Source organism: Oreochromis niloticus, linkage group LG18 (genome assembly GCF_001858045.2).
Source record: "Oreochromis niloticus isolate F11D_XX linkage group LG18, O_niloticus_UMD_NMBU, whole genome shotgun sequence".
In the NCBI taxonomy this organism is placed as follows: Eukaryota; Metazoa; Chordata; class Actinopteri; order Cichliformes; family Cichlidae; genus Oreochromis; species Oreochromis niloticus.
In genome coordinates, this window is record NC_031982.2 from 23,101,066 (window position 1) to 23,126,589 (window position 25,524).

The window sequence follows — 25,524 nt, forward strand, 5'->3', positions numbered from 1 at the left end:
AGGTGACGTTTTAAGGTGCCGGCCACGGCTGTGAAGGTTCACCGCTGTTCCAGGTTTTCTCCATTTGCAGATAATGAATCTCACTGAAGTCCTGAAACCTCAGAAATGGCTTTGCAACCTTTTCCAGACTGATAGATATCAGTCAAATCTATATCTGACAAATATGCAGAAAACCAAAAATCAGGAAGGAGGCAAATACCTTTTCGCAGCACTGTATGTCTTAGCCTGGAGCTCCCCCAATCGAAATATCTTAATTTTCCAAAAACTTTATCGAGATCTGAAAGAAGTACCGTTACTTACTGGTTTAAATGAAGTGATATATCTGTAGTGGGCAGTCTGGCTAACACCAACACGATCTCCATGGATACCGTGCCCATCTGTGTGACGCCTGCTGAATCAGAATTTGCAATTGTGTCAGTCAGACTAAAGAGGAAATCAGTGTTTGTCCTCTAGTTTCAAGTTACTCAAAATGATGAATGTTTAAAGTCTTAAGCTTGACCAGTCATTTTTGTGGAGGCGATTCTTTCCATATTTGCTCAGCTCTGGTCTTACATAATGCTCTTTCTGCTCTGTTAAATCTGTAGTGAACCACCAAAAGGTAAAAATATTCTAATCATTATTGTACTTCACACAGAGGTCAGATTTCCACTGAGGTAGAAACCAGATAATGGTCAAACAAGAATAAAACCTGCACAAGTAGGTGCAGGTTTTATGCTTTAGTAGGTCAAACACACTGTCTGGGTGTCTGTACTGTAAGTATTACATAAAGAGTAGATCACCTGGAAAAAGTCCAAAACTCATGGTGAGAGCCTGGAGAATGGGATGAAGAAGAGATTCCCATGCGTCACAAATGGACTTGGTAAAGACGTTATGGATTACCAGGTCAGAGGTCAAAGTGAGAGAACACTTGACCACTTTAATCGGTACCTAGTACAGACAGACCTGTACTAGGTACACCTTACTACTACCAGGTTGGACCCCCTTATGTATTCAGAACAGCCTTAATTCAACAAGGTGCTGGAAACATTCATCACAGGTTTTGGTCCAAAGTCACATGATAGCATCACACAGAGACTGCAGATGCTGCAGATCTCCTGTTACACCACATCCTAAAGGTGCTCTATTGGATTGACATCTGGTGACTGTGAACTCGTTGTCATGTTAAGGTATGGAGCAGTAAGGTCAAACGCACTGTTTCTGTGGCCGTACAGTGAGCAGTATTTAAACTGTAGGTTACCTGGAAAAAGTCCAGGAGTCTTGGTGAGAGCCTGAAGGATGGGATAAAGAAGACATCCTATGCGTCACAATAGGCTATGGTAAAGACGACGTGGATTACTGGGGCGCAGGTCACAGTAAGCCAATTCTTGACTACTCCTCTGTCTGTCTGTATACCCGCAGCAAATACCTGTGGTATAAAGCAGGTGAGCTGTAGTGACAGGGTCGCAGCCTAAGCTGTGGCAGGTTGTGTTAGCTTGGCAGCATCTCTTTTGTCGTTTGAACTCACAACAAGGACAAGTGAAGAAAGGGATCTGAAAGATGTGCTTGGTCTCTTGTGTGCATTAATGGAGCAAGGACGATTAAAACAATGATCCTGAAGGAGTTTTCAAATTTTGTCAAAAGACCTGAGAAAGTATGACAGACAAAAGCAAAGGAGGTTAAAATAGTAAAAACAAAATACATAATTGAATGGGACCTCAAAAGTTTTCTGTAACTCTAATAATAATCTGTAAATAGCATAACAATCATCAAGCAGTAAATTAAATGAAATCTGATGCCTTCATCAGTGAAAAAATCCCATATGAATTTTTAAAATCTCTCAAGGGATATTTCACTTAGACGCTTCCATCTCAGTATGTTCATTAAGATACACGCAGAAACCACTTTATTAGGTATACCATTTTGAGATGATTTGAGTTTTGAGACATGGTGTGTTATCCTGCTGAAAGAAGCCATCAGAAGATAGGTACGCTGTGGTCATAAAGGGATGGACATGGTCAGCAACAATACTCAAGAGGCTGGTTTATTTGAACAATCAGTTGGGATCCAAAGTATCCCTCACCATTAAAAAAACACCACCAACAATTCAATTCAATTCAATTCAATTCAATTTTATTTATATAGCGCCAAATCACAACAGAAGTCGCCTCAAGGCGCTTTATATTGTACAGTAGATCGCACAATAATACATACAGAGAAAAACCCAACAATCATATGACTCCCTATGAGCAAGCACTTTGGCGACAGTGGGAAGGAAAAACTCCCTTTTAACAGGAAGAAACCTCCGGCAGAACCAGGCTCAGGGAGGGGCGGGGCCATCTGCTGCGACCGGTTGGGGTGAAAGAAGGAAAACAGGATAAAGACATGCTGTGGAAGAGACACAGAGATTAATAACAGATATGATTCGATGCAGAGAGGTCTATTAACACATAGTGAGTGAGAAAGGTGACTGGAAAGGAAAAACTCAATGCATCATGGGAATCCCCGGCAGCCTACGTCTATTGCAGCATAACTAAGGGAGGATTCAGGGTCACCTGGTCCAGCCCTAACTATATGCTTTAGCAAAAAGGAAAGTTTTAAGCCTAATCTTGAAAGTAGAGATAGTGTCTGTCTCCCGAATCCAAACTGGAAGCTGGTTCCACAGAAGAGGGGCCTGAAAACTGAAGGCTCTGCCTCTCATTCTACTTTTAAATACTCTAGGAACAACAAGTAGGCCTGCAGAGCGAGAGCGAAGTGCTCTAATAGGGTGACCTTGGCACTACAAGGTCATTAAGATAAGATGGGGCCTGATTATTTAAGACCTTGTATGTGAGGAGCAGGATTTTGAATTCAATTCAGCAAAATAATATGCAAACCTTCAAATTCTGACCCAGTGCAGTAAGGACAGTGTGTACCAAACTTTTATTTGGTCAGGAGATCAGATAGTAGACAGAATTATAAAATGAATGTAGAAAAATAGAATCTGCATTCAGCCTTAATAGGTGCTTGAAGGCGAGATGGTTCCTTGGATCCATGCTTTCATCATCAGCGTCATTTTTCCAATCTTCTTCAATTTTGGTCTGTCTATACCAACTGTAACCTCAGTTTCCTGTTCTTAGCCAACAGGAGTGGAACTCGGTGTTGTCCTCTGCTGTCATGGTTGTAACACTCTGGCTGCAATGAGTTAGTTGCTGTGCTTTGTATCAGTTTGAAGCAATTTGCCCATTCTCCTCTGGCCTCTGACATCAACAAGGCATTTTTACACAGAGAACTGCCGCTCACTGAATATTTTACATTGTCTGTAAATCCAAGAGAAAGTTTCTGTGCAGTTTTTTAGTTCTGGGTGTTACAAAATGTTTATGTTATGAAAGTGTGATGTCCACAACATCCCTAAAATACTCTTTAGCTCTAACTAGGACAATATATGGCAGTCATGGCAGACAGGAACGCAGATGCAGATAACCTGCAAAATCATTTTTAACCAATGCAAACTGCACTTAATGTGTGAAAGATACATAAACTGATACAGACATTCTCTGCTTATATCATATGATTTGGCAAGACAGGAAGCCAGGAAAGCTGGGGACAGTTCACAGGACATGACACGCAGTTAATGGCCTCAGGAAAGCTTCAAACCCAGGACTGTGCATCAGCCCTGTAGCACATGGGTTGCCTGCTAAACCCAAAAAACCATTTTTGATGTAAATGTCAGTGATAAGAAAATCTTGCTTTAAAATATGAACCATTTTTATTTCTACTTAAAGGAAATCAAGACAGCTCTGTGGCTGTAGAGTCCAGCATTAAAAACAGTCAATACTGTGAAGCTCAGTAGGAAAAGAATAATATTTTCCAAGTGTATAGCTCATGTTAGCCGTAATATCAACTAAATAACAGTTATAAATAATAATATAGTAACAAAGAGCTGTGCAAAAGAGTTTTCAGTGTTTTAACTTCAAACACAAATAAGTTCAGTATCATTAATGAATAGCTGTATCTGCTGTAGCACCGCTGAATGTAACATCCACTGTGGTAACCACTGTTTATATAAAATGTACATGCATATGTATGCATTACGGAAGTTATTTATGCTTTACCTACAGTTAGTTTTTATTATTCTATCACACTGGTTCCATTGCAGTGATTAGTGCTGGTTTGACAGGTAGATAATAGTGAGCTACACCCAGAGGGTCTATCCTGCTCCATCTTGTTGACAAGATAAACACTCTCCATTGTCTACAGGCTGGCAGTTATGAGGTAAGCTCTTTATCGGTTTTACTCCAGCTACAAGTTATTGACACGGTCTAATCATCTTGACACACATCTAGGGAAGTTTGTATACAGCTCTTGTAAACAGTATCTTGTTTTAAACATACAAAAATTAATTTTAACGTTACCCTTCTCCTCTCCACCGGCCCGTAGCTTTACGCTTTCCCTGTAGGACTGAAAAAGATTACAGCTGAAATATGGCATTCCTCATGAATCAAATGTTGGGTGACAAGTTGAAGAGTTTTACCGGAGGAGGTGATGAAGGTAACGGTAAAGCAGGAGCAGAAGGAAAGGAAACAGCAGAGTCCAAAGGCATGTCCAGAGAGGAGTTTGAGGAGTACCAGAAGCAGATGGTGGAAGAAAAGTGAGTAAACCTTTGCAGCATTGGATGAAACCGTGAAAAACAGTGCCTTAAAATAATGTTAACAACAGCTAAACTGGATAGCATGTTTACAACTATTCAACAATATGTTTTTTGCACTGAAGACACAAACTAGTGGTTAACATTTTTAAATGACAATCTTAGTTTGATGTAAGTGTGAATACTTGTCTGTTACTGTGTGCTTGGACTGGCGGTTTGTCCACAGCATACCCCACCGCTCATCTAATACCAGCTGGGATTAAAATTTATGTAAATGTTTAAATGTTTAACAGTGTGTAATTTTTAAAAAAAGGGAAAGATACAACTCATGTTAAGCGCAGGCTGTATTACTCATCGCCAGGATTAGTAATACCAGGCTATCGCGTCATGTTTGTTCCAGAGCTGCAGATAAAAGCATATAGCACTGATAAAAAGTGCCTTTCTTAATATTAAAACCCACTCATGAATTACTATTACATTGTGGACCATAGTGGCAACATTTAAAAAGAAAGAGGTTCGTTTGCATTCCCTGTCAGACACTTGTATGCTGACCAGATCCCAAAAAACTAAATGCGGTGTGGGACAGGTTAGCATTGGTGGGAGGTGGTCTGAAATTTTCATATGCAAAAAATAACAATACAATAAACTCTGTAGGTTACAGAATTTGCGTTTAGCATGTAAAGTCCAATGTATTCCTAAGTACAAACAGCCACTTAATTTTGTTTGTAGTAGTTTCCATCATATTCACCCAAATATACAAAACTTGTTACTTTTTGGTGACGCCTTCCTTATGGGCAGAGAATTAGACAGGCTAACCTCCACTTCAATGTAATTAACCCTGCTCTCTTCACATGCACTGGGCATAAGCCAGACTTTAGGGCTACTTTGCCTTTTATTATGAGCTGCATGATCTTAAGACTCATTTTGGACTCAGCTTCTGCCATTATGAGAAAATACTGTCAGTCAGCATTCTCAAACTGTATTGTTTTCTATAGTGTGTGGGTGTGTATTATGCAGTCTTACTTGTGTGACTACATATGTGACATCAGCGGATGTGAGACAGGCTTATAGTTTAGCTTTAGGTACGGTTTATTCCCTTGAGGCTCAAATTAGCCAGTGAAGCAGATTAAGCTCTGTGTGCAATAACTCGGCACGGTTCGGTTTCAGGAAGCCGCCATTAAACATGTCTGCTAAGCCAGTGCGTTTTAAAACAATAATTATTTAATCACCTTAAAATCTGAAGTGATGCTAAAGTGTAAGCTAATTTCAACTAAGTGAAAAAAGAAGGTCTTAGGCCAGACTGTATAACAGATTACAGTAATTTTTGATGTATTATTTACTTATTCAAGTGGCAAATGGCAGTTTAGTCTTAATCCAGTTCAGGCAAGTATGGTGGTCAGAAATGCAGGTTACTGGTAATTTAATAAAGGTAAGTTCAGCAAGAAAAAAAAAGACATACTTGTGTTTTTCATTTTATTATTGTTAATTTTTAAATGTTTGTTTATTTAATTTTTTTAAGTGGCAAATGATGTTTAACAGGAAAGGAAATAGTAGTGTTCATTTAATTAGGGTAAGTTCCCCAATACTAATTTCATTTAGTTGGTGTTATTTTTTTATTGTGATTTTTTTAAAGTAGATTTTTGTCTTTATTTAAATGTTTATGAATTTTTAAATTCATAAACATTTAAAAAAAAAAACTTTTTTCTTTAAAGATTATTCAAGCTATATTCTACAACAGGAAGTTGATGGACAACACTGAATAATAATGTTAGTAGAAGTGATTAAAAAATTGGTCTGCATCTTTAATTTATTTAGAATGAGTAAAAACAAGAAAAACAAACAACAAATTACCTAACTAAGCTATACAGGATAAGCTAATAATTTACTTTTTCGAGTTACTGTGATTCTATTTGAGGATGAACTGCATTTAAGTAGCTAAATGCTAATATCGCCTTTGTGTATAAATGGCACAGCAATGGGAGTGAACGAGGTGAAGGAGTGCAGCCCCGGCCAAAACATCAAGTAACCCCGGATTTGTGCCAACCGCTAGCTCTCGGTGCAGCTAATCTTATTAAGCAGGGTCAGGTCTGACATTACTGCACCTACAGTTACAGAAGTGGGCTAATAGCACAAATTACGGTAGTCCGGTGTTTTCAAGGAGGTTAATCTGAAATCAGGAGGTACATAAGTAAAAGTTCTCTTCTATACCCCCTAAGCTAAACCTTACAGTTCAGTGATGTGCATCAGCAAATTGTTTTTACTAAGTACGCAGCCTTATTGTTATTTTTCTTAAAAATAAATATTGACAGACCAATACCTTGTGTGCCTGGAATTTGAATGAATTTTTAATGAATATATTACACCAATGCAAACCAATAACAACATAAAAAAGTTTTGTATACTCCAAGTTTCACAAATTCTTGAGTGTAACATTAATGAAACACTCACAGTAACCACCAGAGAGCAAATACTGGGCCACCTACAGGAGCCGCCCACCCATGGAGACCCATGCCATGAAACGCCTGCTGCAGCTTCTGCGATGATTTTAATAACAGAGCAGGCTCCCTATTAGGTTCCTATTAAGTTCTTTAAAATGACTCATTTTCTCACAAGTGTTTATAATGGCAGACTGCATGGCTAGGTGTCTGATTTTATACACATCTGGTAATTGGACTTGGTTTGGACTAAGAGGTGTGATTTAAAACTTTTATGAACACATAGAGAAGAAAAGAAAAAAATCAACAGTTTTTAAATGAGTTTTTATAAACACAATGTTGGACAAGGGACTAACTGATAGAGGGTCATATGATTGTTGGGTTTTTCTCTGTATTATTGTAGCATTTACCTTACAATATAAAGCACCTCAAGGCGACTGTTGTTGTGATTTGGCGCTGTATAAATAAAATTGAATTGGAGCATATGATGAGCATCAGCTCATCATCATTTAATTTCTTCTAACCAATAACAAACCTCTCTACTTTAGAAAATTCAAAGTCTGTGTCGAGCAGGTATTATGTATGTATATATATATATATATGTAAATATGTATATGTAAGTGATGCTGATGTCATAAATGTCATAAATGTTGTGTGCAATTTTTGGCTCTTAAGACATCAAACAGTAACTTTTGATTTGTGAGGTAACAACAAATCTCCATGATTTCAAAACAGAATTTAAAATTTTGATCAGTTGTTGTTGTTCGACTTTGTATCAGTCCATCTTAAATTAGCTGAAATATTTTTTAAACTAGTACATGCTCATCCGAAAGTACTATTTGGCCTGATTGTACTGTTGGCAAATTGATATACTTAATTACATTGAGAAAAAAAGAGGTGGTAGATCTTGTGTGTGTAAATAAAGGATAAATATTGGAGTGATTGTACAAACATTAGCCTATTATTGTGGCTCTCCTGTAATGCTCTGGTCCTGTTCTGCTGCATAAATGTTGGACTTCAGTGGTGGTTGCCAGGCGACGATATGTCATTATAAAATATTAAATATATTGTTTTTTTGTACATAAATTAGATGTTACTGTCATTAAATGAAAATGATATGTTGCATCATATCTCCATGCATGCTAAAAATGGGTCCCATTAGCCTGTTGATAAGTGGTAGCTTGGCAAATGATTTCAGGGGGCCTGAGATGTTCCTCTACTCCAAGTTTGGTCCCTCAACGTCTGATCACATAGGAAGAGTTTGTGGACAAACAGACAGTCACACAACTACTTAATCCTCACAGATCCACACAAGGTCAAACACAATAGATGAAGGCAGGAAAACAAGAGCCGTGCAGTGAGACTTGCTGATCAGCTTAACAAGATAATGTTTCATACGACAGTCTAATTGACGCAGCTGGCAGTCCTGGCATGTCTGCTTCTGCTAACATTACAGTATTATACATGTGATAACATAATGATATGAAAGGAAATATTTACTTATATTAGATATATTTTAGGGATTCTGAGCATCTTGGAAAATATGAGTCACATCCAGATTAAAAATGAATAAATAAATAAATAAATAAAATCAGTGGCACTGTTTGCGTTGTAACTTGTTCCATTTACTGGCTCACATAAAGTGTGTGCATTTTGCAGGATTCAGCGTGACAAGGACTTTGCAACCAAGAAGGCTGAGAGGGCAAATCTCCGAGTGGCTTTAAGAGATAAATATCGACTTCCAGATGTAAGGAACTCTTTAGTTACTATATGTTTAGTTGCATTAACCTTTACATATATCAGTTTATTGTGCCATTTTTCCAAGTGTATCTCATTTACCAATGTTATTTTACTTTTATTATTATTTACTATTTTGATTTATTAATTATATTTATTATTTTTATCACTGTATTACTGTTTTTGATTTTCCTTAAATCATTTATATTACTTCTCTGATCATTTTATGTGTGTGCAGCAGTTTAATGTCTGTACCATTGTGCTTAAATGTTCTATATAATATGTTTACTCGACTTGTATCAACTTAATTTTTACCCAGGTAAGTTTACTCTATAACTAGTACTGCATGATTTCTGGCACAACCCTTTTAAAATTACTTTACTTACTTAATTACTTTCTTTAAATGGTAAAAATGCATTATTTTGGACATTAATGCAGTTGCTATTGAACCATACCAGTGCATTTGTATAGTTATTGTAAAACATTTCATATTTTCATCAGATTTAAGTAAATAATGTTTCCACATGAAGGTGAACACAACTTTTTAAACAGGGATTTGGGGAAAGGATACTTTTTAACACAGTTAATTATACTTATATTCAAAATAAAAATGCGTATTTTGCTTATTTATTGTGTAAGTACTGTAAAGTAAGTTATCCTTTGTAGAACACCCAACAAACATTTTGACATATATTAGAAAAAGCATGCAATTAATTGCATGTATTTGCTATTGATACTAGGAAAAAGACTTGTATTTGAGTTATTAGCAAAACTGACTGAGACTCTGCTCAGCCATAATCATTCAGTCTCTTAAACAGCTCTAAAGTGCGTTTCCATGGTAACTTTCTTAAATCTTTGGGTTTTAACATCATTCTGAACTTACTGCATTACAATTTTGTGACTTTTGTCACAGAGCACTCAAGACACGGCATTAGTGGAGATGGCTGGGGATGACATTGATGTGCCAGAGGAGCTTGCAAAAATGGTGGATGAGGATGAGGAGGAAGAGGAGGCCAATGACTCTTTCCTCAATAGACTTCAAAACTTGGACATGGACACACTGAAAACCAAGGCCCAGGCAACAATGACGGAGATGAAGCAGAATGCAGAGGAGAAATGTACCCTCATGTGACTACGACTCGTCTAAATCTCAAAGTATAAGATATACAGTGCTCACATCGTACCCAGGCCTTCACACATTACTTTTTACATGAACTGCGACATTTGAAATTAAGTGTCTATTTCACAGATAATTGCTTTTATTTTTCAGTCTTCATACTCAGACTACAGATTAAAGTGCTTTGTTTATGGAGCGCTTCTCTACATACAGGTGCTTCATGAAATGAGTCGGCCATCTTCACGTCACACTGGTTTTGCTACTTATATACACAGTATGATACTCAGTACGGTCATTTGTATCATATTTAATTTGTCTATCTCTTCATCTGTCTCTGTAAAAAATTCAATAAACATATAAGAGTTCTTATTTCTTATGTTTGTGATATTCATTCAAAAACTCTCTTTAAAGAGGTTAAATTCCCATTAAGGTTAAAGCATTAAGTTCCTAATCTGGATGAGTGGAGGAGAGAGAAACTCGGGTTATTATGACAAACTAAAAGATTAAAAGATAAAGTACCTGAATGCCCCAAATATTGTTTTCTTTCAACTAACGGCTATCTGCATCATTTTGGTAAATACATTTATCTCGGATGAGATTCACTGCATATTTGGAACTTTATTCGACAGGAATTTGGATTTGCTTTTATCTACAGAAGACATTTTAGGTCACAGAGTATAATCTAGGATTATGGGCCATAGGATTAATCTAGGACCCATATACCTTGTTATCTCTTCTATTAATTGACAATCATCACATTATATTTTTTTGTTGCTGAATACATTAAAATGTAGTTTTTAACACCTCTGTAGACATCCGAAATATCCTTAATTTCTGGGCAACATGTTTTTAAATCATTTCATTTGGGCAGCGACTGGTTTCATTTTCAAGTCTTTAGACTTAAAATGATCACATTTTGTACAGACTTTTAATAATAAGCACAAAGTGCACATTTACAACCGAACACCATGTGACAGATTAGACTTTTTTTCACATTTCAGCATGAATTGATCACATCTCTCAGCATTTAACCCTCCCTTTCCATCATGTCTGTCATCCCCCTGCTGTTCACCATCCCCCTTTCCCCCTGTAAGCTGACACAGCGCCTTTAAACATTAGCTGCTTTCTTCCTAATGGGATCTCAGGGACTTAAACTGTCATCTGATAAAACTAAGGCGCTTGATAGCTGCGCTGCGCCCTCTTAACCAATTTGTACTCAATTAGGATAATGGGGAAACAAGCAAAGAGGGACAGCTTTAATATATTAATGTGATAAAATGATTATCAGTTTCCCTTGCCTATGACCTGGCTACTATTAGGAGCATCTAGCAGGTGTCATATAAATATGATCTGTTATTAAAGTTGTCCAAACATTAAAGGGCTTTACAAATGGTTTATAATTTATAAGTAGATACCTGCCAAAAATGACAAAGACAGTATAAGAGTCTGAGTTATCAAACGGAACAATTCAGTATGGACTAAAATCCATGTGTATCTTTTTAAGATACACATGGATTTTACATATGCACATTTTACATACATGCTTTAGTTTACTAAAACTGAGCCATTAATTAAAGGTATCTACAAATATGCCTTCACCGATATCACATGTCAACATGATGACCTTCTGTAACAGGGATTAACTGCAGCAACGGTGCTTTTCCTGGTTTGTTAGCCTGGAGCAATCTTTTCCAAAGATGACCTTTTATATTTGGAACCAGATGAATAAAGTTTCTTTATCCAACAGGTATAAGATAATATTACAACAATAATTTCATTCATTCCAATTTCTTTAAATAGTAATTAATGTTTTTGTGGAGGCATTTCACTTTCAACATGCAAATATGTGAGATTTAGCAAAATAAATGCCTGTCAGAGTCACAGCTAACATTGTTTAGGGGTGAATTTTGAATCTAATGAATTAGTAAAAATAATAACTTTAACAGGTTTTTACTTGCTATTCTTTCCCCCGCCCCTTACATATTGAAAGTTAGAGAAAGGTGACGCTGCACAACACCTTACAGGGTTGGCTTCCTTCATGGTAACCATATGGTGGCTACCTACTTACCGGCAAATCTCTGCCAGGGGGGCATCTTTAACTTCTTTATTCATTCACAGGCAAAAGTAATAGGCTTTTCAGTCTCTCCTTTATTGGAAAACAACTTTGACAACCCAGAAAAGGTGGTCAGCCAAAACCACTTAACCTATAGTCATTCAGCTAATAGATCGGACTGACAATGTAGCTCGGTGGCTCAAGTGAGGCCAGATGGCTTTAAAGTTGTTTAGCTTTAGGTTTCCACGGATTCTTAACCTTCTCACTGACTCCCAGAAGATGGTTTATTCCCTGCTGCTCCTTTATTGTGTGCCAAAGGGCTAATAAAAAACAAACAAACAAAAAAAAACAACAAATAGGATCAACATTTACCACCAGGCAGATTGCTGGACTTATGCAAAGTCACACTAACTGTTATTAATTATGCAAATGTGTAAAATTGAAAACTTCACGAAAACTTGATCTATCTAAAAAAACACTGCGTCAGAATTCACTGCAAGAGTCTCAGTGAACCTCTTTGAAAGCAATTTGTATTTTTTGAAAGAAAAGTCCTGGATTTTGTTCGGCATGCCAAGAACGCCTAAATATAGCTTAAGGTAGGTGGAGTGAGGTCAGTGGAAATCTCCAGTCAAGTCTTTAGGCTAATTAAGGATGGGGTTGATCTCTGCAACACCTACTGTAGCTTCTACGGCTTTGGTTGTGCCAGCTGGCACGGGTGAATCTTGCAGGCTGTAGAATGAAATACCCAGTGCCACCAATCCAAATCCACTGTGTACTATCAGAAGCAGATCAGCAAGATTATGTGTCGATTATGTGTTGATTTGAGAAATGCAAACATGGTATTGAAGAAAACCTTTTAGCAAAAAGGGTAAAGGAATGTAAAGGATTATGTTGAAAAATTGACTGCTCAAGCATGAATTACTTAGATAAAGTGGGGTGCAATCCCTTACATCAATCACAATTTTTTGCCTTTTTGGCTTCTTTAAAAAACGTATCATTACACAGTGAAAAGTTATTGCAATGATTATAGTATATATGTATATTTGAACCCAATATATCAGTGTTTACTCCACTTTGAAAAATGTAATATGATTAAATCCACTTTCATTTTAATTTATCAAACCCTAAAAAATGAGTAGTGTGAGGATTAAAATCTTTCACTTGCTTGGATGAAACATTATTTTACGTCTTTACAGTGTGCAGCCATTTAAGTTAAGTCTATCTCTGTGTCTTTCCTCTCTTATATTGTCTATAATGAAGGGATTAGTAGGGAAAAAAACTCTCAGTACAAGCCATTATCTTTCAGACAATAGATTTTTTGAAAGAAAGTTTTGTTGAGCCTTCATTAGCAATGGCCTCCCTCTGTGGTCTGAATGCAGGACACATTTGGAGCAATTACTTGACCAGAAAACAACTGTCAGTCATTCTTAAAGGGGAAGGATTCCAATTAATAAACCTCTTAAACTCTTTGATTTTACTAGCATTCAACCTCCAGCTTTGGTGTCTTGTGTGGTTAAGGAGGAGTTTTGTCGGGGGAGACATGTTACATGTTCTTTCTGCACAGAACTTCAGCAGTAGGTCATTTGCTCAGTTGTTTGCAGGGGATTTCAAGGACTTAACAGGGAGTAACAAATGCCTACGGTAGATATTGTTAGAGTCAGTTGTCTACTTACGGACTGCAGAGACGTCATGTGCGCAGCGTAGCCTGTGGAAGGAGAACGAAGGAAGGTAAGATTACTTTATGTACTTTCTCGCTATGCATTCTGTCAAATATGTTGATGAACACGAGATGAGTTAAATTCGCTCTTTTGTGCCCTGAAGGCAGTCACAAAATGTATCCAGCTAAATTCTTAACCATGCTGATTGACTTCCTATTTGAAAAACTTGAATCACATTACAATAGAAATGGGAATCAGTGTAAACTCAGAATCAGCTCAATTTAAAAAGAAGAAGAAGAAAATGTACTCACTCAAATAGTTTAATTATGTAAAATTGTTTTTACTGAATCAATTCATAATTCTTCCAACTTTTACCAGAAACCAATATTCCCAATGCTCCCATGCTCTCATTTTAAACTAAAGGATCACAATGAGCAAACTGGGGATCCCGTTCATCAAGACTAATAACAAACCGTTAAATTACCTTCAAGTGCAGAACTTTACATTTTTTTTATTTTTTTTATTTCATTTTATTTCTTTTGCAGACAAATATGTGAATTTGCTTTGCTCTTGTGGAAACGGCCCGCACACTCCACAAAATTCTGCTCTGCTGCTCTGTGTGAAGCAGAACAACAGGTGCTCTGCCTCGTCTCACTCGGTAGCCTTTTGCTTTTCTCTGACAAGGAAAAAGAGACAGTGTCTCCAAAGGTTCGAATGCATTTGTCAATGGATACCCTGGGAATAGTGGATGATAGTTGCCTAGACAACTATGACATGGCAAAAGGTGCTGGGTCAAGTGCCGGAGGCAGGGTTCACAGTATCGATGTCATACTGGGATTCACTAAAGACCAGGAGCCTTTACTCCATTCAGCAGAAGGTGATGAAAGCCAGAAAGCAAATGGAGCAAACCCTCAGGATCCTGAAAAGATGGTCCCATCGGACCCCTACGCTCACCTACCAGACCTCGGAGACAGCTCCCAAAATTCTTCCTACCATGGTGAGTCTTTTAATAAAAGGCATAAAAACCGGGAGGTTTTTCCTCTCAGTTTAAATCGTTCAGGGGATTTTCTTGTTAACCGACTAAAGAGTGGAATTAAACCTGTACTAAGGTTGTTAAGGTCTTGTACGGTCTAGTTTAAACATAATACTCACACACATTTCTGTATCAGTACTCAGGAGCTTTAAGCCATCATGTTAATTGAGTTGCTTTTCTGAAACAACTTGTTTAAATACAATAGTTCTGCACCTCATGCAAAGTTATTTAACAGTAAGATGCAACAAGTTGTGGCAAGTGATAAAGTAACTGACAAACTTACTGTACTGTAATATTTAAGTTTGTGTACATGCTGAGGACAAAACATAAGCTTTACTCCAAACTTTACAGTCCATCAAATTCAAAAGTCAGCCCAAGTGTCCCCAGGATACTGTTTAATTAACTTCAACCACCCAAATTAAACTGCTCACTTCTGAGTTTCATCAGCAAAATATTATACATAGATGAATAGATGGTGTGGTTTAATTTTATCTATATGTTTTGAATAACGCTCTTTTATACAAAATAAAGATGTGAAATACATTTAGTGTCTTTTACATAATTTTCCTGCACTTTTACTTCAACACTTAAACAAGAAACAAAGCTATATTACTATCTTCAGACTTGTTAGCTGCAGGTGTAGCTACTAACACAAAAACTGATTACATATTATTATGTTTTGCTTGTAAAGTAACTGGTTCACCTGACTGGAAGGCAGACCATCCAGTTTGCCATATTTCTTCTTTTACCTTCTGAGGATGAAAGTAGTGCCTGTCGATACAGGCAAGGCAGGTGGGACCAGTTTGAGATAAGAGGCCGACAAGCCAACAACATCAGCGTATTCAGTCAGTTAACTAAAATTGAGTGTAATAAGTATTTAAGAATAAAGTTAATTTTCCTGCACATATCTTAACCAGAATTACAAAGTGTTGTAGAACAACTAGAGAGCAAAATAATTAAATACACAGTTTATGTGTATGAACAAGCAGGTTAAATAGAAAAATAAGAAATACGACTAAAACAAAAAGACTAATATAAAACAAAGGATAACCGCAAAAATATATTATATTTTCTTTACTTGTATAATACTTTTTAAAAACGCATCGTTGCAAACCAACCAGTGCTAAAATTGAAAAACAATTAAGTTTAACTGGATGTTTTAAAACTTAAAATAGAGATGTACATGACTCAAATCTGCAAGAATAAGAATAATAGAATAGTAATGCTTTCTAAAGTTAATATAGACTATTGTTATAAAGCACATCGTTCATCATGGTTTTAGCACAGAAAAGAGCTTGATGTGATTTATCGGGACCAAAGATAAAGATTTAATCAGTTGTATCTGATTTGACTGAAGAGGATTTGTGTCTCCCTGGTCTTTCCCAGGAGACAGAGCTGTTTATTTCATTAGCAGGGACCTGAATGACAACAAAGGAAACATTTGATATATAGTATGGTTCTACTTTTATTGAGGTTTCCTTCATGACTACTCATCAGCTTAAAAAAACCTATGCCCTTTTCATGAGCTTACATGCTATATGCTACAGATATGTAATGCTACATTACTATATATTTTTAACGATTTTGGAAAATGACAATTTTGTCTGCCTTGCTGAGTTAGAGTTAGAGCTGTGTGTGATTATAGACTCCCCCATATTTACAGGGGCCATGCTTCAGTGTGACTGTTTGCTGGACAACATTAAATATTTCATACACATTTTGTGCACACATGTTGAATTGTTTTGTAAAAGAAGAAACACACAAAAATCCTGTATATGAAGGATGAAATAAAACATGGCCGAATATACATTTCTGTGCAACTGCTATATTATTACATATCTTTATCGTGAGTCTTTATCCCTGCAAGTTAAAAATATAATTCCAAAGCCAAACAGTAGTTCTGGACCAACTTTGAAACTTGTACCTCAAAACTGTTGTTTAATATTTAATGTAGGGTTTACTATAATGTGCATTAAACATGAATCCCTTGAAATAAGTTTTAAAGTTTGACAGCTCAGGTTGTGTTGACTGGACGCGACTTTAGAGAGGCAAGGCTGAGATGGTTTGGACATGTGCAGAGGAGTGATAGTGGATATACTATATATAAGGTTGTTGAGGATAAAGCTGCCAGGCAGGAGGAAAAGGGGACAACCACAGAGAAGATTCATGTATGCAGAGAATAGATAGGTGAAAAGTAGGTGAAAGAGTAGGTGAGTACTAGGTGAAAGTTGTGACAACAGAGGATGCTAGGGACAGGGTGAATTGGAGGTGGAGGATCCCTAAAGGGAGCAGCCAAAAGAAGAAGAAAAGCAAGTTGGTTTGTTAAATTAAACTTAAAAAAGAACGCAACCTACATGGAAAGATTTCGAAGACTGTACTTTGATTTGTATAAAAGCAGTCACTTTCTCCTCACGTGCACATTTAGAACAAAGATACTTTTTATCGTGCGTGGAAAGATTTGCTATGACTAATGAGCTTTGGTACATCACTCACATGACTCCCTTGCTCTACATCCATTTCTTAGAAAGCACAATCGGCAGTACAACTGTTTACCTGGCTCGTGCAGAAGCCAGTTGTCAGGGACTTGCAGGTTTAACTGGTAGCATCTGTCACTATGGGATTACTGCAGGGAGGAATTCAGTGAAAGACATGATGTCATTTAGACCTAGCCCTAACCCACCCTAAGGTTCATAAGCCTTTAAAGGGCTTTGAAAAGAGTTTTCAATCATTAATTTGTTTTAACATGGAAGCTAATAAAAGATTTCACTTTCTCAGTGGGTGGTAGGATAATGCATAAAACATTTCCCCCCAAACTATTCACTTCTTATTAGAAAAATCTTACATATATCAAGTTATCTCGGTTATTGATGACTGAAATAACAAAGGGCAATTAGACCATTTATTATTGTTTGCCATAAAGTGGAAAGATAGAACAAATGTTGGACATTTAATAGTGTTCAATTTAAGCAGAAACATCAAAGCACTTTAAAACCTTAATTTCACTGCTCGGTTGTGTCCTTTTGTTGTTGTTTCTTAGAATCTGACATTTTCTCTGGTGACAAATGTGAGGGAGAGATGAGCAACTTGCAAAAGGAGGCAGATGATGCTGAGGGATCACCAGAGACCACTAAAGATGAAGAGCACGCTAAAAAGAAACACAGAAGAAACCGCACCACTTTCACCACCTATCAGCTTCATGAGCTGGAGCGAGCCTTTGAGAAATCTCACTATCCAGATGTCTACAGCCGTGAAGAGCTGGCAATGAAAGTCAACTTGCCTGAGGTTCGAGTTCAGGTAAAGGCAATGTATATGAAGATATAAGCACATGGCATCCAGATATTCTGACAACCTAAACAACACTACAGGGACTGATTGATAGTGTTTGCCAATCTTCCATCAGAAATCCATGAAAGAAATGAATATTTACTAACCATTTGTGTTTAATGAAGGGTTAGAAAAAATCGACAAAGTAATATGGAACCTGAGTGGGATGGTGTTGATATGGAAGATTATTTGTTCACCTTTTAACAAACATGCTTTTTCTCGGAGGATTCATTATTCAAAGCCAATGATCCGATGACCATATTGCCTGAAACTCTTTGGCATGATTAATGAGCTTTGGTACATCACTCACCTGACTCCATTTCTTGGAAAGCAGAATCAGCGTTACAACTGTTTACGTGGCCCGTGCAGAAGTCAGTTAAAGTCTGTGGTTAGATTAGAGAAGGCACGGACTTACAGGTTTAACTGGAAGCATCTGTTACTATGGGATTACTGCAAGGGAAAAATTCAGTGAAAGCATGATGTCATTTGCAAAAGGTGCAACTATTGGTAGTAAAAAAAAAGTATTTTATTCAGAATCCATTTTAAGGATGTACTTAGTCTTTTCACTATGCTTGATAGCATATTAATCCCAGTCATATGGCATTTAACTGTTAATGCCCTTTATGTTTACTATTGCCTGGAAAGCAAATGTCCACTTTTAGGTCATATACTTTAATATTAATATTATAGTTCTTGCTAATGTAACTTAGTGCTTCCTTGTCCGTGCACCATCCCATTTCATATCATTTTGTTCGGTTCAGGTGTGGTTCCAAAATCGAAGGGCAAAGTGGAGACGTCAAGAAAAGATGGACACCACAACCATGAAGCTCCATGATTCCTCCATGCTATCCTTCAACCGTCCACCGATGACTCCAAACGTGGGGCCAGTAGCCAATCCAATGCCGCTAGATCCCTGGCTGACCTCACCTATTTCCAGTGCCACACCCATGCATACCATTCCAGGTTTCATGGGTTCACCTCAGAGCCTGCAACCCACCTATCCAAGTCAAAGCTTCCTTAACGCCCCGCCAATGACGGTCCAGTGTATGCAGCCACATATGGGGCCACCTCCTTATCAATGTCCTCCCAGCTTCAATGACAAATACCCAACGGAGGATGACAGGAGTTCAAGCATCGCAGCACTCAGGATGAAGGCCAAAGAGCACATTCAGTCAATGGATAAAACCTGGCAGCACATGTGATATGATCAGACAGATTTGATTTAGCTGGTTCTTTATCACATCAAGACTATCTCTCCACTCTGTTACATATTCCATATGTACGGGAAATGATCCCCCTTTGTCAGGGTGTGTGGATACTTCTTTAAGACACCCCGGTTTGCCTAGCCAGGACCCACAGCTTGACTTTAAAACAGCTGTGCAGATGTGAACGGAATGTGTCTCTGAGCCTAAAGGCTGGAGATAGTCTCTCACTCAGAGAACCGAGGTTACAGTGTAACCACATGTTCCGTTAATGTTTACAAACTCCCTTTAAAGCGTTTGACTCATGTTCCAGTGACACGGACACGTGATACCAAAGAAAAAATAATTTTTTTAATCAATTTTATGTCTAACAAACATCTAGCTATTTAAAAAAATCACTTTAAAATGTATTTAAGTTTCAGCGACCCTTGTTTTAACCCTACAAATACAATTAATTCCCTGCCGGGTTCTTGAACAGACTCTTGTTTGACTTTTGTAATCATTCATTTTGTAAACCTTTAGTGAATCCTTGATGAACTGAGATGAGAGATGATACATAGAGTCATGTTGTCAGAAGTAGCAATGTTTTTGTATTGTACTACAACTTGATGAAAAATTCATACTTGAGATTTTATAACTGAGTTGTGTTCTGACTGTTTTGTGGTGGTAAGATATTTTACAACACACACACTGTTTATGGATGCATTATGTACAGGTATTAATGATGTATGTTATTTCGATATAAGATTTCCCAGCTCCTATGAAGTGACTATGACCAATTAGTTGCCCGTTAAAGGGCTACAGAGCTCCTCTGTTTTATTGTAAATTTAGTTAGTTTGATGTTTTTCTTTCAGTTGCTGCAAAGAAAGTGAAAATGAGCATCCAAAGCCAGTTTTCCACTAAAATCAATTTTATTGAGTCTTTATAGGGAATATGAGTGTTAACGGGCTTTTGAAGAGCACCGAGTTCTGATGGGGGAGGTTATCGTAAGTCATGGAGCGTAATCTATCTTGGAGGCTAATCTAAACAGACATGCACACCTCTTAACACCTAATTACTGCTTTTAAAGCGATTAACCCTGGATTCTCAGCCATAGACAAAGTGCCCTCATATGGCCCTGAAAACTCTTTTTCAAACCCTGATTTACATGGCCCCTGCTCTAAGAATGTGACAATTCTAATATTAATTCATTGATACAGAATATACATATATTTTAATCATGACTGCATCTTCACGTTGATCCATTTTGTTTGCTCATTACTTGAATGTTGACTAAATATTCACTTAGGTCAGATGGATTTGGAGATAAAAGATTAATGGGTGGTGGAAGTCTCTCTTATCTCTTGGAATTAGAAGAGTTGAATGTAACTGTTGGGCCACAAATAAACAATCTTTTACTGACTTGGCCCAGAGACATATATGCATTAAGTCAATGCTGAAGGGTACTGGAAAAATGTTCTCTCTCATTTTTCCTTCTGCTTCTTATGGAATTTGCAAAGATGCTTAAATATACTTAATTCTATATGTCAAAAATACAATACATGTATAAGGGTAATACTAATACTTCAAGAAGATAATGAGGGAAGTATCCACAAATATTGTCTGTATACCCCATCCTTGAGAAATGGCACCGACAGCAGTCAGTTTTATAGGCTTTGCTGCTCTTAGTGATGACCCTGATCATAAAACCAAAGAGAAAAAGGAAGATTTAATAGAACACAAACGTTTGAAGATGTTTGTTTTCTATTTTCAATTATATTTCAAACCCCTTTATGTTTTTAGGAACGTGACTTTTATTTTCCAAATGCAAGACCCAGAATAAAGTTACAGAGCACAACTGTTGATTGTGGACCTTGTTTTTCTCTCCACACATCCATTAGCCACCAACATGACTTTGTACTGTTAATGAGCGCTGGTGTACAATAGGCCATGTAAGATGTGACCGAGAGAGCTGGCCTGACGGAGGCCTGTTGTGCTCGTGCAGGCCTGTGGAACTTTGCCAGGCTGTTAGGCAGATGAAGCTCCACTCCATCAGGCCCAACCGGGGGTGTCAGGGGCCCTGCCTGCCAGGACGCTAAGGCCACAAGGGCTCAAGCTGTATTGAGCCCTTGTGGCCTGTAGCCTAGGTGGCTTAACTGCCCCGTTTATTTTGGGACCAATGATTGTATAAAGGGCTATTATGCATCCAAGTACTCTGCAACAATGCCTTTTAAACCTTTATTTAATCTGGATGGAAACTCTTGAGATTAAGAACCTCTTTGGCAAGAATGTCCTGGGCCTTCTGAAGAAATCTCACGCAAGCACACCAACAACATGCAGTCCACACAGAAGCACCCTGCATGGGCTCAAACTCACACTTGCTCCACACTGATATGTCTTGTCTGATAGACACCATGAACTCCACAACCATTATTTTTAGGATATTTGCCAACAAAGATTGTCAGATTTTAGAAAAGCCTCTTATTAGAGGTGTTCAAGCTCAGTATAAGGAGTCAAAATTCTCTCTCTGCTTTTCTTTGCTTTGCAGTTAGAGTGCAAATAAACTAATACCATTTACATGCCTTAGTAGTTAAGCACAATAAAGCAGTAGAATGAATTCAGATGAAAACTGTCTATGCTATATTTAGCCTTAACCAATTCTCACCACACCTTTGTCAGAAAGACTTAAAGCAGCAAATCCCAGAATATGTCCAAGACACACTCAGAAACAGCAATTCATTACACAAATTATTGTGTTATTTTGCTTGGCCAAGCATGACCTTCTCCGAGTCTCAGGCTCTAGTTAACAAGCTGGCTAGCGGGACGTGGTCCACGGTGGAAATAATGAGGGAAAGGAGCGGAAATAATTGGGTTTGATTAAGAACGTTTTTTAAAGGGACACCCTTTTCCTCTCGACAAAACTGCAGATCCCTTAGAGGATGAGGGGGCTTGATCACTGGCGCCAGTTGTTTGTCTTTGCTCCTGTGTTCACTTTGAAAATAAGGACAAGTTTCTCAAACAGTGCTCCCTGCTTTGTCTCACAGACCTGCATGGCTGTATTTACAGTTTTTAGGATGATAGCTTTCTTCTGAATAACCGTTTTTAATTATGACAAAGAAAAATAAAACAACACTTTACACTTGTTGAAATAAACGTTTTCAATTCAAAAGTAATCACTAGTTTTTTTCTTATTTTAATTGTCTCATCATATATCAAATAAAATGCACAGCAGACAAAACAGTGATCAAAGTTTTGATTATTTATTTCATTTCAGAAATCAGTTTATTAAGTAAACATGTAGTTTAACTGCACTTCTTGAGAAGTCACCCACACTAACTACCCAGCTCAGAACACAAACATAAAATTGAAAAAGATGAAATTATTTTACACCACTAGGAGGATCTGTCAACACTCCATCTATTTTAAAAGAGCATGCTTTTCTGCAGGAAATGTAATTATTTCTGTTTTTATCACTTTTACATATTAGTAAAGATAAGCAACTGTCTTTTATTTGATGTCACAGAGCAGGGCAACCCCACGCAGGATCCAGTGGTCTGGTGACTCGACTGTAGGCAACACCACTGCTGTGATGTAGTTCAGATCTGTGCGCTTTGGCTTCTTGTAGATGGGGCACACATAAAGCTTAGGATCTGGAGGGGCAGTGGAATTGACAGCGAACATGTGAATGACAGGCAAGGGTGTGAACAACACTTTGGGTGAGGACTCGATGAGACGGGCGTTCTTTCTGTCCCAGCCAGCACCATCAACGTACAAACCATAGACATAAACTCCCTCCTGTTGAAGAAAGGCAGTCAATGACAGGATAGTCCATTATCTTATTCTCTCTTTAAGTAAAAAAAATCTATTAGTCAATTGCCTGTTATTCCCAATTTTCAGAAAATACTGCATTTTAACTCACTGTTGGTGAGGCTTTGATCTCCTCCTTTGTGTGCTTCAGTACTTTGTTGTTGAGTGTGACTGTGTCCAGAGCCCAGCCTTTGTTCGCTCTGGTTACTTCTTGTCTCATGGCAGTCAGAAATCCTGCAAACATCCAAATAAAGACAGAATTAGCATCAGTGTGAAAGAGTTTATTCCCAGTTGATGGTAACATTTTTAGGTTTTCAACAGACTGACAACTGGTTTCATTTATCTTCATTTAGCTTCAAAGTACAGTGTTAAGGATCGATATCAGCAGTCCTGCATGTTTTCTCATTGGCTGTATATGATATCAGTAAAATGCTCAAAGGTTCAACTAACCCTGTGGGTTGAAGAAGCCTGTCATCCAAAATGTTTTTGGTCTTCCTTCAAACACCCAACTGTGGAACTGTTTGTTTCTCTCCAGGAGCTCAGTGAACCAAAAGCCTAGCGTGGAAGACTCCCAGGAGATTTTCCTCCACAGGTTTGGCACACGGGCATCAAAAATATTGTCGAGGGCATCACGCAGGTTCTGGGAGTGAAGTACAGACTTTAAAACTTCATGAATGCATTTAATTGTATAGTTTAATCACTATGTTTGAAAAAAAAAAAAGCATTTCTGAATTCAACAGTTAAAATGAATTACAAATATGTTAATATTTGAACAGAGAAGTAAATTTACCTCGCTCATTATTATAGTGCCATCGATGGCCAACTTCAGGTCTGTCAGACTTATGCGCACCAAACTTATAATCCTTTGCATTCGATCTACTTCCTGACGTAGGAAGATGTTCATTGGGTTAAGCACTCCCATCTTCGAGAGCCTCGCTTTGACCTTAACCAATCAAAGTGACAGCCATTAGATTTTAGTTCATGTAAACGGTGACAAAAAGCCTTTGAACAGACAAACCGACCTCATGAGGTACATAGTTAGGAGGCAGTTTCTCCAACATGTCCTGTGCCATGTTATAAACAACAGACTCTCGAGTCACTCCTGATCCCCCTCCACTTTCCTTGGGCTGAATATTTGTGATTGTGTCTAGCACTTCAGCAGATGTGTTTGTCTGGTACCTGGTTAATATTCGTTACAGAGCAGAAATGCGTGGTTAGCAATTATATCAGCAATTACAAGCAAAGCATTCAATGCTTCATGATGACCACGTCCTCTCCTTACGTGATATCAGCATTAGGGTGCAGGCCTAATGCTTGGGGTGAATCCACAGTGGGCAAGCTCTGAATATATTCCATGTACTCCTCCACTGTCTCGCACACAGGAATCTTGTAGCCCGTGTAAAAGCAAAATGCTGGATCAAACATCTTTTTACTGAACCACACCTGCAGAAAGGAATGCAAAATGCAGAGTAACCAGGACATAAACCTTAATTCATTAGTGAAAGGTAACACAAAAACAAACATAACACTGGGATTCTTACACGAGAGAAACACTTCAACAGGCGTTTGTCATAGTCATCTGTGACTCTTCCTCCATATTGCACCTCAGCTAGCATGTATTGCACAGTTACCCATGACACATCATGCTGGAAAAAAACAAACAAACCACACACTGGTAAGTGAGGGCAGACGATGTGAACTCATTTTTCTTTTATACACTGTCCCAGATGAATCCTCACCTTCTTGCAGCAACAGTCATCCAAGTGCTTTTCAACAAATTCAACACTTGCTGTGAAATCAGCTGAGTTGAACTCATAAGGTATGTTCCAACCCAATGGTCCAAACTTGCGTCGCTCCTTAAAAACAAAGCAAAAAATAAATAAATAAATAATTTATTTATTTGTTTAAATAAATAACTTCCATCACTGCATGACATTTTAAAGGCCACCAGTGGGGGCAACCTATCTTCAAACATTGCTTGTTTTAAATACCATTTCTCTCAAAGTAAAGTGGGAGGGATTATAGTCATGTTCATCTCATCCCGCCTTGCTTTTTGCAGTTTGTTATTCTTCTGCTTGTGCAAATCATCCCTGGATCACCTTAGATGGCTTCTCACCAGGTCCTCTAAAAGGTCCCGCCTGACAACATTTTTGTCTTCGTTACACTGGCTCCCCAATGAAGTTTAGGGTTCAATTTATAAATATGGTGATCACTTTCGGAGCCCTTCACAGTCAGATGCCTTCCTTTATCAGTGAATTACTTCAACCAAACATAATGTTTAGATCTCTGGCATCACCTGATCAATGCTTGTTGGCTGTACCTCAGTCCAGATTAAAGACAAAAGGGATGGGGGGGATTTCCTGAAAAATGCCTGATTAAATCAATTAATTCATGTGAATTTCTGTATAAGCTGATATCACCACATTTGTGATTTTTTGCATGATTGCATGAAATTTCCAACTTCACCCAATTCAATCATAAAAACTAATGTAAGACTCGCCCCTGTCTCATCATCATTTTATTGCTGCTTCAATGCAGCAAAGTCACTTTGAAAAACTATGTCAAAGACAAAAAGA

At 37.8% G+C, this 25,524-nt stretch overlaps 3 protein-coding genes across 6 annotated transcripts in view; 2 read left to right on the forward strand and 1 right to left on the reverse strand.

Moving 5' to 3' along the window:
- Nucleotides 1-2,765: 2,765 nt before the first annotated feature.
- On the forward strand, nucleotides 2,766-10,261 carry cplx4c (complexin 4c). 2 transcript variants are annotated; one of them, XM_005476601.3, is made up of 4 exons: nucleotides 4,136-4,230; nucleotides 4,396-4,606; nucleotides 8,698-8,785; nucleotides 9,689-10,261. In XM_005476601.3, exons 2-4 carry the CDS (start codon nucleotides 4,440-4,442, stop codon nucleotides 9,905-9,907), a joined length of 474 nt encoding a protein of 157 aa, XP_005476658.1. In that variant the 5' UTR covers nucleotides 4,136-4,230; nucleotides 4,396-4,439; the 3' UTR covers nucleotides 9,908-10,261. The 2 variants fall into 2 exon arrangements, with proteins under 2 accessions (XP_003448538.1, XP_005476658.1); XM_003448490.4 differs by having other exon boundaries at nucleotides 2,766-4,606.
- A 3,124-nt stretch (nucleotides 10,262-13,385) lies between these two features.
- Nucleotides 13,386-20,996, forward strand: rx2 (retinal homeobox gene 2). Of its 2 annotated transcripts, XM_003448489.5 has the most exons (4): nucleotides 13,386-13,673; nucleotides 14,149-14,600; nucleotides 17,674-17,930; nucleotides 18,722-20,996. In XM_003448489.5, exons 2-4 carry the CDS (start codon nucleotides 14,318-14,320, stop codon nucleotides 19,160-19,162), a joined length of 981 nt encoding a protein of 326 aa, XP_003448537.1. In that variant the 5' UTR covers nucleotides 13,386-13,673; nucleotides 14,149-14,317; the 3' UTR covers nucleotides 19,163-20,996. The 2 variants fall into 2 exon arrangements, with proteins under 2 accessions (XP_003448537.1, XP_025755809.1); XM_025900024.1 differs by lacking the exon at nucleotides 13,386-13,673 and having other exon boundaries at nucleotides 14,069-14,600.
- A 1,383-nt stretch (nucleotides 20,997-22,379) lies between these two features.
- The window catches only part of LOC100695142 (dynein heavy chain 8, axonemal), a 38,262-nt gene continuing 35,117 nt past the window's right edge, over nucleotides 22,380-25,524 (reverse strand). For both annotated transcript variants that reach the window (XM_005476602.2, XM_003448533.3), the window contains exons 86-93: nucleotides 24,688-24,804; nucleotides 24,490-24,594; nucleotides 24,231-24,391; nucleotides 23,971-24,127; nucleotides 23,739-23,891; nucleotides 23,399-23,588; nucleotides 23,061-23,182; nucleotides 22,380-22,936 (exon numbers count right to left, since the gene is read on the reverse strand). In XM_005476602.2, coding sequence (XP_005476659.1) covers nucleotides 22,649-22,936; nucleotides 23,061-23,182; nucleotides 23,399-23,588; nucleotides 23,739-23,891; nucleotides 23,971-24,127; nucleotides 24,231-24,391; nucleotides 24,490-24,594; nucleotides 24,688-24,804 — 1,293 coding nt within the window. In that variant the 3' untranslated portion in view covers nucleotides 22,380-22,648. The remainder of the gene's footprint in view (nucleotides 22,937-23,060; nucleotides 23,183-23,398; nucleotides 23,589-23,738; nucleotides 23,892-23,970; nucleotides 24,128-24,230; nucleotides 24,392-24,489; nucleotides 24,595-24,687; nucleotides 24,805-25,524) is intronic.

Coding starts and splice junctions, on each gene's coding strand:
- cplx4c (XM_003448490.4), top strand. CDS start 4,440: ATGGCATTCCTCATGAATCAAATGTTGGGTGACAAGTTGAAGAGTTTT. Junction 4,607..8,697: donor AAGCAGATGGTGGAAGAAAA/GTGAGTAAACCT, acceptor TGCATTTTGCAG/GATTCAGCGTGACAAGGACT. Junction 8,786..9,688: donor ATAAATATCGACTTCCAGAT/GTAAGGAACTCT, acceptor CTTTTGTCACAG/AGCACTCAAGACACGGCATT.
- rx2 (XM_003448489.5), top strand. CDS start 14,318: ATGCATTTGTCAATGGATACCCTGGGAATAGTGGATGATAGTTGCCTA. Junction 14,601..17,673: donor CCAAAATTCTTCCTACCATG/GTGAGTCTTTTA, acceptor GTTGTTTCTTAG/AATCTGACATTTTCTCTGGT. Junction 17,931..18,721: donor TGCCTGAGGTTCGAGTTCAG/GTAAAGGCAATG, acceptor TGTTCGGTTCAG/GTGTGGTTCCAAAATCGAAG.